Here is a 13,023-nt window from a genome sequence, read left to right on the forward strand (position 1 = left end):
CGCAGATGTTGTTAGGCAATGGCCAATGGCATTTAATTTTGCTTGTTTTAAAATTGTTTTTCTTTTATGTTTGCAGGTGGATTCACGTGCTCCATTAAAGACGTCATAATAGTTTCAGCGATACACATGAAGTGATTTGAGTCATATATGTTTTGCTCTTGGTGAATTAAACTTTGTGTTCACATTTAGTATGTTTTGCTTGCTTCAAGTGGTGTGAGTTAAATCAAACATGATGAGTCGAGGGATGCAAATGGATGCTGAGGATGAAGGTGGTGCAGATTTCAGAGCAGACTTGCTGTCGATCGATGGTGACCTACATGTGGAGGATATCAACACACTCAAGTTCCTCATTCAGGATTTCGCTCCGAGCAAAAAATTGGAAACCATAAACACTGGTCACGAATTGTTCGATTACCTACAAATGAGTGGTCGACTGAATGAACAGAACAAATGGGTTTTGGCCGAGATGTTGAAAAGAATACTGAGACTTGATCTTCTCGACACGTTCAAAGTGGACGAGAAAGACCTCGATCAGTATCTGGCAAAGTTTGGTTCTCATTTTACTCGCTACAGACTTTTACTTCTGAGACTGGCCGTTGACATTGGTGTTGACGACCTTAAAAGATTGCTCTTCTGCTCGACCGATATTCCCCGATCCAAGAGAGAGAAAATTGCAACAGCAATGGACTTTTTCACTTTTTTTGAACAGTCAAAGAAGCTGAGTCCTGATAATGTCGATCTGTTGGAGGACAGTCTGCATCACATAGGCAGGTGCGACCTTTCACAGGTCGTCACTGATTACAAACAGTCCTCGTTAACTAATTATTCCAATAACTTCCCAACTGGAGCTCCCGGGAATTATGTCTGTGGCACAAAACCGGCATACCAAAGTGCTAAGTTTAATCCTCCTGCAAGCCAAGCTCCTGTGACAGGACTGCCATACAAACCTGCTGGTCCTCCTGCTAGACCAGCCCCTGTAACGGGACAACAAGCGGAGTTTTCCAAACCACCAGCACTTTCCCACACAGGTCAAGCTGTGCCGGATCCAGGGTCAAGGTCACAGCCATATGACGAGCAGACGCCAGAACAAGGTAACAGATTAATTCTTTTTTGTTAAATTAAATCAGACTTTGCCAAAAAATTATTTCCCAACTGACTTCAATTTTAGCTTACCGGTAATTCAACTTTTCTACATATTTTTGGTCAGTGACAAAAAATATTTGACATTACCCGAAAACTGTTGTGGACAGTGCATGTTCTTTGAGAAAAGTAGACCAGGCCTCTGAAAATTGCAAGAGCAATAGTTTCATTCAGGCGTCACTCACGTAAGTATAGTTTGCGTAACTCATTTTTCTTTTATGCATTGAATTTATGACATCATTTATATGGTCATGACAGGTTATAGGTAAAAACGAAATGGGTTACCTGAACTTGTTCTTGCATAACTCATAAATGGGTCATTCCGTGCCAACTCAACCAGAGGTTCCCGGGTCACCATCTCCAAATTTTTTAAAATTTCACCCATTTATACTTCCATATAAATAAAGGACGCATGCAAAATTTTAGGGTCAAATTCTAATTAGTTTTGAAATTATGGTTGATCAAATGCAGGGTCTGTTGTCCCATTTTTGACATTTGCTACTGTGTCATGTGATTTCGGGCACCTTTTGAATGCTAATAACTTAATTCATTATAAAGATATCAAGCTGCAATTTGCTATATTAGCTAATTCATACCTGGAGAATCTATAATTGTTTTGTACATATCTGTCATAGTTTCTGACCTGGAGACCCCTAAAGTTTAGTTTTTTATCATTCAGAAATTATATTTGTTATATTTTGGGGGACTATTACTCCCTGATTATTTATCACAGGTACAAACTGTTATTTGATTTGAAGTATATACCTAGAGATGTTTCTTAATGAGAAAGCTTATATGAATCAAATGTTTTATTAATGTGTAGTTAGGGTCCAAAGTTGAGAAGAAAAAATAAATTGTGAAAAATATACCTGCATACCAGGGGTTGTTTGACCACGTGGGCAATTACCCAGCATAATGAGCTTTTAACATGAGTAACTCATGTGCATATGCTATATATGTACCAAGTTTTGGCTCAACTTCTTGATAGTAAAATGAACTTACATTTATAACCCCCGTACAAGAGCTCATGAAATTGTCAAGTGATTTCGGGGGCTTTTTGGATGCTAGTAACTTTTTTAATTATAAAGATATCAAGTTGCAATTTGCTGTATTAGCTAATTCATACATGGAGAATCTATAACTGCACTTATGTTGTACATATCTGTCATAGTGTCTGACCAGGGAACCCCTAAAGTTTAGTTTTTTATTATTCAGAAATTATATTTTTTGTATTTTGGGGGACTATTACTCCATGATTATTTATCACAGATACACTGTTATATGATTTGAAGTATATACCTAGAGATGTTTCTTTATGAGAAAGCTTATCTGAATCAAATGAAATATTAATGTGTAGTTAGGGTCCAAAGTTGAGAAAAAAATATAAAATGTGAAAAATATATCTGCATACCAGGGGTGGTTTGACCAACACACGAAGAATTTTACAAAGGTAGTCCATTGGGCAACCATCGATATTAGGGTACCAGTTAAAAAAGAAAGCCACTGAAACTGAATGAATGTGACAAAACACATTGCGTCTGTGTTGGCGCGAACTACAGCAGCAGAAGACATAGAACATGCTCTGTATTTTAGGTATGACTATACCAAATAAATTCCCATAGGTGACCATGTTAACGTTTGTGTTTAAAAACACTATATGCAATATATCAACCAAACTATGACCCATCAATATCAGTACTACAACTCCTACCTCAAAGTATTAACTGAAGAAAATGGTACCTTTCATGGCTCATTTTCTGTATAACCAGATGTTTTTACAACACCCTTAACTTTGTTTTTACAGGTACCCCATACATGTTCCAAACACAAGGCTACTTTACACAGTGGTACTAGATGAAATAAAAGTGCATACATTTTTAGCCCAGATGAAACTAATTTTTTTTTACAACCAACACACTCACATTTATAACCAATCACAGGACTTACCTACATGTAGTGTTTACTTCTCTATCAAAAGTTGGGTGCACCTCGAACTTTGACCCAGCTGGAAAGTATTTGGTTTAGTGCTACCTATACTGATAACATACATTTTTCAAAAGGTGGCGAATCATGTGTTTTTATGACAACCAGGATCTGGTGTCTTCTGACATAAACTGACAATTACCTCACTGAAATTGTTCTTTCTACCGAACCTAATATAATGTACACCTCACAAGCACATTTGTACAAATGCAATATGTAATATTTGAAAGAATTAAAAAAAAGAAAAAAATCTTGAAGATATTTACTGTCAAATGTGTGTGTGTGCTCAGCAACATGTATGTATGTAGAGACAACATGGATATTCAGAGTACCTCAAATCCTTAAACTTATTCTATTGAAACACATGTACTTGACCTATACTGGATATTCAATGTCCTGCACATCACTGTTGGAGGGAAATCCTCTGACTAACATCCTACATTTTCTGAAACACATGTACATGATTGACCCCTAGATCAAACTGTTGGAGGTGGCGAATCAACATGTGTTTTAATGTCTTAATGACTGCACACCAGGGATCCTGTATGCTGAGTGTGGGTGTCTTTACTGACAAATCAACATGACACCTGTATTACCTCACTGAAAATCCTGTATGCTGAGTGTGGGTGTCTTCAAGTTGTTCTTTCTACCGTGCAACCCTAATACTGTTGGAGGGAAATCCTGTATGCACCCATGTGCGGGAATTTCAAATCAACATGACTGCACATGTATGATAATGTGTACATCACTGTTTCCTGTATGCTGAGTGTGGGTGTCTTCAAACCATGTGCAATTTCAAATCAACATGATTTATGAAAATGAATTAAAAAAATCCTGTATGAAAACCATGTGCGGGAATTTCTCAACATGACTGCACCTGTATGAAGTAATGTTTAATGTCCTGCACATCACTGTCAAATCCTGTATGCTGAGTGTGGGTGTCTTCAAGTTACCATGTGCGGGAATTTCAAATCAACATGACTGCACCTGTATGAAGTAATGTCTTAATGTCCTGCACATCACTGTTGGAGGGAAATCCTGTATGCTGAGTGTGGGTGTCTTCAAGTTACCATGTGCGGGAATTTCAAATCAACATGACTGCACCTGTATGAAGTAATGTCTTAATGTCCTGCACATCACTGTTGGAGGGAAATCCTGTATGCTGAGTGTGGGTGTCTTCAAGTCCTGTGCGGGAATTTCAAATCAACATGACTGCACTGTATGAAGTAATGTCTTAATGTCCTGCACATCACTGTTGGAGGGAAATCCTGCTGAGTGTGGGTGTCTTCACCATGTGCGGGAATTTCAAATCAACATGACTGCACCTGTATGAAGTAATGTCTTAATGTCCTGCACATCACTCAGAGTTGGAGTTACCATCCTGTATGCTGAGTGTGGGTGTCTGAGTCAAGTTACCATGTGCGGGAATTTCAAATCAACATGACTGCACCTGTATGAAGTAATGTCTTAATGTCCTGCACATCACTGTTGGAGGGAAATCCTGTATGCTGAGTGTGGGTGTCTTCAAGTTACCATGTGCGGGAATTTCAAATCAACATGACTGCACCTGTATGAAGTAATGTCTTAATGTCCTGCACATCACTGTTGGAGGGAAATCCTGTATGCTGAGTGTGGGTGTCTTCAAGTTACCATGTGCGGGAATTTCAAATCAACATGACTGCACCTGTATGAAGTAATGTCTTAATGTCCTGCACATCACTGTTGGAGGGAAATCCTGTATGCTGAGTGTGGGTGTCTTCAAGTTACCATGTGCGGGAATTTCAAATCAACATGACTGCACCTGTATGAAGTAATGTCTTAATGTCCTGCACATCACTGTTGGAGGGAAATCCTGTATGCTGAGTGTGGGTGTCTTCAAGTTACCATGTGCGGGAATTTCAAATCAACATGACTGCACCTGTATGAAGTAATGTCTTAATGTCCTGCACATCACTGTTGGAGGGAAATCCTGTATGCTGAGTGTGGGTGTCTTCAAGTTACCATGTGCGGGAATTTCAAATCAACATGACTGCACCTGTATGAAGTAATGTCTTAATGTCCTGCACATCACTGTTGGAGGGAAATCCTGTATGCTGAGTGTGGGTGTCTTCAAGTTACCATGTGCGGGAATTTCAAATCAACATGACTGCACCTGTATGAAGTAATGTCTTAATGTCCTGCACATCACTGTTGGAGGGAAATCCTGTATGCTGAGTGTGGGTGTCTTCAAGTTACCATGTGCGGGAATTTCAAATCAACATGACTGCACCTGTATGAAGTAATGTCTTAATGTCCTGCACATCACTGTTGGAGGGAAATCCTGTATGCTGAGTGTGGGTGTCTTCAAGTTACCATGTGCGGGAATTTCAAATCAACATGACTGCACCTGTATGAAGTAATGTCTTAATGTCCTGCACATCACTGTTGGAGGGAAATCCTGTATGCTGAGTGTGGGTGTCTTCAAGTTACCATGTGCGGGAATTTCAAATCAACATGACTGCACCTGTATGAAGTAATGTCTTAATGTCCTGCACATCACTGTTGGAGGGAAATCCTGTATGCTGAGTGTGGGTGTCTTCAAGTTACAGGTGCAGGAATCCATCATCTATGCTGATTTTCAAAATGGACCATTAAAACCATTGGCAGCCACCAATATTCCTGACTATATTTTATGTATACCGTACTGTTGTTTGACGTTTTAAATATTTGTGATATCTTGAATTATGCAGCTTTTACATGTTTATTTTTAGTTCATTACTAAAACCCTGCTTTTAAATGACATAATTACGGTAATTTACCCAAACATCTATACTACCGGTAAACGGCAAAAGTTATTGTGACACATAAAAGACAAAGATAATTGATGATACGTTTTTACTGCTGTGTATGAAATGTTATAACATGGAAAGAGAAATGTCAGGAGGTATGTAAACGAGCAATAGTCCATGAAAAGGGCGCACCTGCCATATGCAAATGAGTCACATCACTAGAGGGGGTCCAGAGCAAAGTTCACACAGTCAGTAGCGAGTGTGTCCACCTTGAGCATTGATACAGGCCTGGCACCATCGTCTCATTGAGGGCACCGAACACTGGAGAAAGTTCCTGAGAATGCCATTCCAGGTTTAAGGAAGGATCAGCTGGAGTTCCTGCAGTGTTGTTGGAGGATTTGATAGACGTTGCAAGTGTCGATCCATTTCATCCCAGACATGTTTGATTGGTGACAAATCCGGGGACCTGGCAGGACAGGGTAGCACATCAACATTGTTCTGATTCAGATAATGCTGCACAACTCTAGCAATGTTTGTTCTGGTGTTATTGTGTTGTAATGTCATCCCTATGACTTGCCAGCTGTCATTTTCATTGAGGCGTGGCATGATGAAACTGCATCAAACCGTTCACTAATGGTGTTTTTCTGACTTCTGGACTTCTGAAGGCTGCACAGAGTGGCAATGATTTGCAACTGAATATCTGGCCTTTTATGTCGGATATGGGGTCAGTTGGATATGTATTGGGTAGTAGTGGTTTAGAAGATCTGCGGGTGACTATTTATACTCCAAATACTGTCATCCATATGATGACAGGCCATGCGTATGCCTATGTACTTCGCACTCATCTTTTGTCATCAGTAGCCATTGTGTCCAAATTACTACAGACACCTGGATGTCTCAGTAGCGTAAATCTCACTTGTCTCCAGGCTATACATAAACGTCTGCTGGATGGTCAATGTCCCACTGACTTTGTGGACAATGCTGAATATGTCCGAAAGCTCACACATATTATGGATAGTCTGATGGAAGATGCTGCTACTCAAAGTAGAACAGGTAAACTTTGGGTTGAATATTTGAAACAAGTGTCCCTCATTAGGCGTTTCATCCGAGCAGAGCGCACTAGGGATTGGGATTTACATGTTCATGTAGTCCATAAAATGAATGATCCCCTTGTTCCATGTTGCTGGTGCAAAATCTGCCCGTCTCTACCTTGATCAGATGAAAGGGCTGCTGGATATCATGTCTGCTGAGCAGTATTATGCCTTCACCAAGAGAGGTTATTTTACCATTTCAAGAACAGATAAATTCTGAAGTTGAAACTACAGGTACCAAACAATAGAACAAGATTTGATGCCAGTGTTCGAGATTAAAATTTTGGGGCAGTATCCCAGTTGGATACTAACATTTCAAAATCTGGTATCCCACCTGAGAATTTAGTATCCCTCTTAAATGAAATTCATAAATAACATCGTACAAACTTGGACGAAACTGTTCTCGTTCCCAGTCTATTGCTACGCCGCAATCGAAATCGTGGAATTTGTGAAACTGGCAATCAAACAGAATCTGCAGAAAGATTTGCTGCATCTGTTTTTGCGTAATAATGACATAAAGTAATATTTAGCAGTAATCTATAAGTGTTTCTGGCATTACTAATGATAAACCTACCTGTATCAATTTCATGCATATGTGGAATCAATATCTCAAATAAAATTTGAAGGGAGGAAACATCCAACAAAAACAATAGTGACTTAGCGGTTCCCAGTCCATTGCTACACTGCTATTGCTCCAGTGTAGCGTTAGACTGGGTATGAGCTGGGGGAGATATTGTTACGGCATAGCATTAGACTGGATACAAGCTCGAAAATACTGTGACCTAACTTCAGTAAATGACCGACGTTCACTGTTTCAGCGAAAAATGAAAACGCAGGATTAAAAAACCCAACAACAATGTTACATTACATTAGTATCCTGGTGGGATACTGGGTTATTGAAGTCTGGTATCCAAAATTAAATTCTGGTATCCCCGGGATATCGGGATACCGTTAATCTCGAACACTGGATGCAATTGCTGAAAACCTCTGGAGGTATGGCACATGGTCGAGGAATTACAGACAAAACACTGAGCAAATGGGTGCATGCTATTCCCCGCTGTATCCCGATCTATGATGCCTTGGAAACTTTTATGGGTGTGCATAGTACTAAGTAACACTTCTGACCACCATGTGAACCTTCATGCCAGTAGCATAGTCCGAGATAGAAAAGACTATGAAACCTTCCTCCATTGGCTGGAAGTGCATTCACCATTCTACTATGGAGAGCATAATAAATCTCTGATCTGTGTAGCAAGTGGTGTCATTGCTGGGAAGTGTGTCAATGTGGATCAAGCTGTTGCTCTTGGCATAAAAGCTGCTTCGGTTGTGGCATAAAAGCTGCTTCGGTTGTTATTGGGCAAACATATGTCAACATGAAGTTGAAGAGAAACGACAGAGTAACCAGCATCAGTGGTAAAACAAACCGTATCACTATCCGTGGTGTTGAGTTGGAGGTGAATAGCACATTGTTATTCATGAGGGTCGCATGTGTGATTAAGGATAGTTATGAGATGGAAGCTTATCTCCTTCACAAGTTTGCCAAACAGCCACCCTCCTTATTTGAATATGAAGGGATTATGAGGAAAAACACCAAAAGTGTTCTTGGCAACATCCTAAAGTCAAAAGTAAGTGTCCATCTTCAACGTCCTGATGACACGCGCTTCATCCTTGATGGAGGTCACCTCCTCCAAAGCTTGCCTTGGCCTACTGATGCCACATGACCAAGTCTATGACCACTATGTATGATACATGCTTCAACACTTAGAGCCAGACTCTGTCTCAGTATTTGATGGATATGGCAGTGCAACCTCAACAAAATCTGCTGAACAACAGCTGATATAGTTTTTGATTTGGAAATGAAAACCACAACATCTGAAATGGCTTTTTGGGGAAATTGCAAAAATAAAGATTGCTTAATCAAAACGTTGATTGGAAAATTTGAGGGAGTAGGTCTGACTGAAGCATAGCATCGCAGATGCTGACTGGTTGATTTGCCATGGATACTGCCCAAACATAAAATTCACCTGTTGTGGTGACTGACACTGATTTGCTGGTGATGATGATTGCACAAGCTACCTTAAAATTGGATCTCTATATATGCTTTCTGGGTACAACCCATTGCATGTATACTGTATACATGTAGGTAAAATTCAAGCAACTTTTAGCAATATCAAACAACACCTGATGTTTGTACATGCAATCACAGGGTGTGATACAGTGTCTGCCCTCTACAATCAAGTGAAGAAGAAGGCTCTTGCACAGGTTGATGATGTTAACAACTGGGACTGTTCGAGTGTCTTTTCTCAGTCAAACAGCACTCGCCATGATATAGCAAGTGTTGGAGAGTTATTTCTGCTAAAGCTATATGGAGCAGTTAGATCGAAGTCACTGGACAAGCATCATTATGTCATATATTTTCGATCTGTCCATAAAGCATCTTTATCTTCATCTGGTTTTAATTTGAAATCACACCCTCCAACTTCAGCAACTGCAAAATATCATAGCGTTAGAGCATACCATACTTTTCCAGGGCTAAAAATTTGTGCAAATCTCCGAATCCAATTCGCGCCAGGTTTCGCGCAAGCATAAAACATCCAAATCTATTTGGATTCGCATGAAATATTTCCAAAAATTTATTAAATTTAATAATCGGTGAGTAAAATGTTACTGAATTAACCAAATAAAATAAAGTAAAAAATAGTCTGGTTATCAAGCTTCAGTTTAAACTGGCTTCAAAAGCATAGCATACATTAGAATCTGTGCATGTTCGAAACATAGTGGTTTATCGAAACTAGTCTGGCCTGGAGCCAAGCGGTGGTTGGCCCATTTCTATGAACCAAATTGCAAACGAAGAGAACTGAAAGGAACATGTTTGTTCAGTTCTTACATAATAACAATAGACAGTAATTAAGTGTTCCCAAATTTAGTAATACATGTTACATTTCTATGTTTGTTCGCTGATATTATGTTCCTAACCTTGAATTACCTGTTCTTTTAATCAATACATCTTTTTGTCTGTTATGGAAATGTGCTTCAGTAATATCCATACAAACATAGAACCAATGCACAAAATACATCGGCAAAAGTATCCCATGCGCTCTTTACGAATAAGCAATCTTCGAAAAGCAATTAGCTGTGTTCAATTGTCACCAACTGAATGGGGATGGCAGTACAGGGAGGGACTGCTTGTTCCAATCGAAATTGACAGGCCTGTTGCTCCAGAGAAAGTGCTGAAAATTATACCCTGTGCCTACACGGGAGGGTATGAAAAATGGTGCGGCTGTTACAAGGCCGGGTTGGAGTGCACCTTATTGTATACTATTTGTGGTGGACACAACTGTACAAATTCTCATGCTATTGATGCATACACTGATATTGATTAGACTTACCGGACTCAAGCTAATGTAATTTTGGGAATCAATCCTGCATTTTGGGAATTAAAATTTAACGATATTTTAGGAATTGGTCATCTAAATGGGACCATCTAAAACATATAAATATTTTCGGAATCTGTCTTACACTGTGTAACTAACACTTCACTGTGGTGTATTTTGGAATCTGACTTACACTGTGTAACTGACACTTCACTGTGGTGTATTTTGGAATCTGACTTACACTGTGTAACTGACACTTCACTGTGGTGTATTTTGGAATCTGACTTACACTGTGTAACTGACACTTCACTGTGGTGTATTTTGAGAATATCATTGGTCCTCTCAGTCCTGTAATTTATGAACCTATTTTTACAAATCCTGCATTTGGAGAGTCTGGAGTCGGTTAAAATCACAAAACATCGTGTATTTGTGTGTTTCAAAGAAGTTATACCTGTGTTTGACATCCATGTAGGTGATTCACGCAGAAAATAGCATAACAGAAGATTGAGCATTGTACCGTTGAAAGAAAATTAAATATGTAATTTTCAAACCATATTAAATTATTAATTGTACTTTTGTTAGAAATACGAATTGTGGTTTAATCGTAGATTTACGTTTACGTGCTAAACTAGTTTTACAGTGTTTTGTGAAACTGGTCCCCATTTTTTGTCATACTCTATTTGTATATGTTGTCACTAGTAGTGTTTACTGAAATTCATCATTCTTTTTTTGCAATTTAAATTCTGTTTGTTTTCCGTGATTTGGGAAAACCATTGAGTCTTAACTTGATCATCTTAAATTTTGAACCAGTTCCCAACACTAGTTCTCACTAGACATCACTGGCCTCGGTGGCATCGTGGTTAGGCCATCGGTCAACAGGCTGGTAGGTACTGGGTTTGGATCCCAGTCGAGGCATGGGACTTTTTAATCCAGATACCGACTCAAAACCCTGAGTGAGTGCTCCGCAAGGCTCAATGGGTAGGTGTAAACTACTAGCACCGACCAGTGATCCATAACTGGTTCAACAAAGGCCATGGTTTGTGCTATCCTGCCTGTGGGAAGTGCAAATAAAAGATCCCTTGCTGTTAATCGGAAAGAGTAGCCCATGAAGTGACGACAGCGGGTTTCCTCGCAAAATCTGTGTGGTCCTTAACCATATGTCTGACGCCATATAACCGTAAATAAAATGTGTTGAGTGCGTCGTTAACTAAAACATTTCTTTCTCTATACATCACTATAGACAAGAGTTACAGACATGTTCTACTCGTATCTACACAATTAAAATTCGGTCTTAAAATCTCACCCAGTCCCCAGTGTCACAATTACCCTGTTCTGCGCCTAATATAGCAACAAATTAAGCTATAATGTCATTAAACAAACATTCTTTCTGTTAGAGCTGGGAGGTATTAACATTTATCAGGTTCCGTTGCGGCTGTTGGTATTTTGGGGGTAATTTACCTAGGTACAGTATTTAGTATTAACAAAAGCTCAGTACCTATACCGATATCAAGCAGGAGTTTTGGATTGTGTACCTCGTGCTAAACGCATGCTTCGTAATCCAGTATATCACCACATTGTTCATGTAAAAATTTGACATGCTGAATTTTCTGTGTTAAATTTCTCTTTTTATTGGGAATATGCTGCCAACACGCTCTTCTTGTCAGTCAGTTTGCATTAGAGTAATGTGGTCGGATATATTTTTATGGTATTTTACTTAATAACGAATATTTTTCAATCCCAAAATTTCAATATGATACCGATATCGAATGGTATATACAGTATACTGTCCAGCTCAACCTTCTGTTTGTTGTTGATCTTCGGATGCTCAAGTAAGTGGTAAAGCGCTCGCCTGATGCGCGGTCAGTTTAGTGGCCCCTTTGGACTATTTCTCGTTCCATCCAGTGCTCCACGACTGGTGTAACAAAGGCCGTGGTATGTACTATCCTGTCTGTGGGATGGTGCATATAAAAGATCCCTTGCTGCTAATCGAAAAAGAGTAGCCCATGAAGTTCCCCTCTCTATATATGTGTGGACCATAACCATATGTCTCATGCCATATAATCATAAATAAAATATGTTCAATGCGTCATTAAATAAAACATTTCTTCCTTCCTTCAGATGCTCAAGATACTCTGATGGCTCAGCAGTCGGACAGAATCGATGTCGATCCCGAACCCGAACCCGTCCCATATTACAAGATGGATGCCGTGCCTAGAGGTAACAGTTCTTCTACATTTGATCACCCATCGATGTTTGGCAATATTTTACAATACTCACAAGCCACAAATTAAGTTTTAAAAAAGTAAAAAGAAGAAAGAAAAAAAGAAGGTTTTTAATGTCCCCAGAAACACGAGCAAAGCAGACCTCTGAGACTTGAAAATCTGCGTGACTAGTTTAGTACAAACGGGCGATTATTTCGCTCACGTTGCCCACTTGCATGAACCCTGGTGACCCATTTATCAGTTACTCAGAAATAAATCCAGGTAACCCATTTCCTTTTTCCAAAAACCTTTTATATCTAAGTAAATGGTGCTCCAAATTTTGCGTGAACAGAAAAACAGGTTATGCAAAATTCTATTTGAGCAAGTAATGTGTGAACGAAATAACCATTCTCTGCAAAGCCAAGGTGGGGGTGGTGGGCTTAAAACTTTATTTAAACCTAAAGTC

General features: G+C 39.3%; 1 protein-coding gene across 4 annotated transcripts in view; it reads left to right on the plus strand.

Annotated features, from left to right (window-relative positions):
- The window catches only part of LOC121387437 (caspase-8-like), a 109,971-nt gene that overhangs the window by 8,004 nt on the left and 88,944 nt on the right, over nucleotides 1-13,023 (plus strand). For all 4 annotated transcript variants that reach the window (XM_041518553.1, XM_041518551.1, XM_041518554.1 and 1 more), the window contains exons 2-3: nucleotides 77-1,091; nucleotides 12,475-12,573. In XM_041518553.1, the coding sequence (XP_041374487.1) occupies nucleotides 230-1,091; nucleotides 12,475-12,573 (961 nt within the window). In that variant the 5' untranslated portion in view covers nucleotides 77-229. The remainder of the gene's footprint in view (nucleotides 1-76; nucleotides 1,092-12,474; nucleotides 12,574-13,023) is intronic.

The sequence above is a fragment of the Gigantopelta aegis genome, chromosome 13 (assembly GCF_016097555.1).
Source record: "Gigantopelta aegis isolate Gae_Host chromosome 13, Gae_host_genome, whole genome shotgun sequence".
NCBI lineage: Eukaryota > Metazoa > Mollusca > Gastropoda > Neomphalida > Peltospiridae > Gigantopelta > Gigantopelta aegis.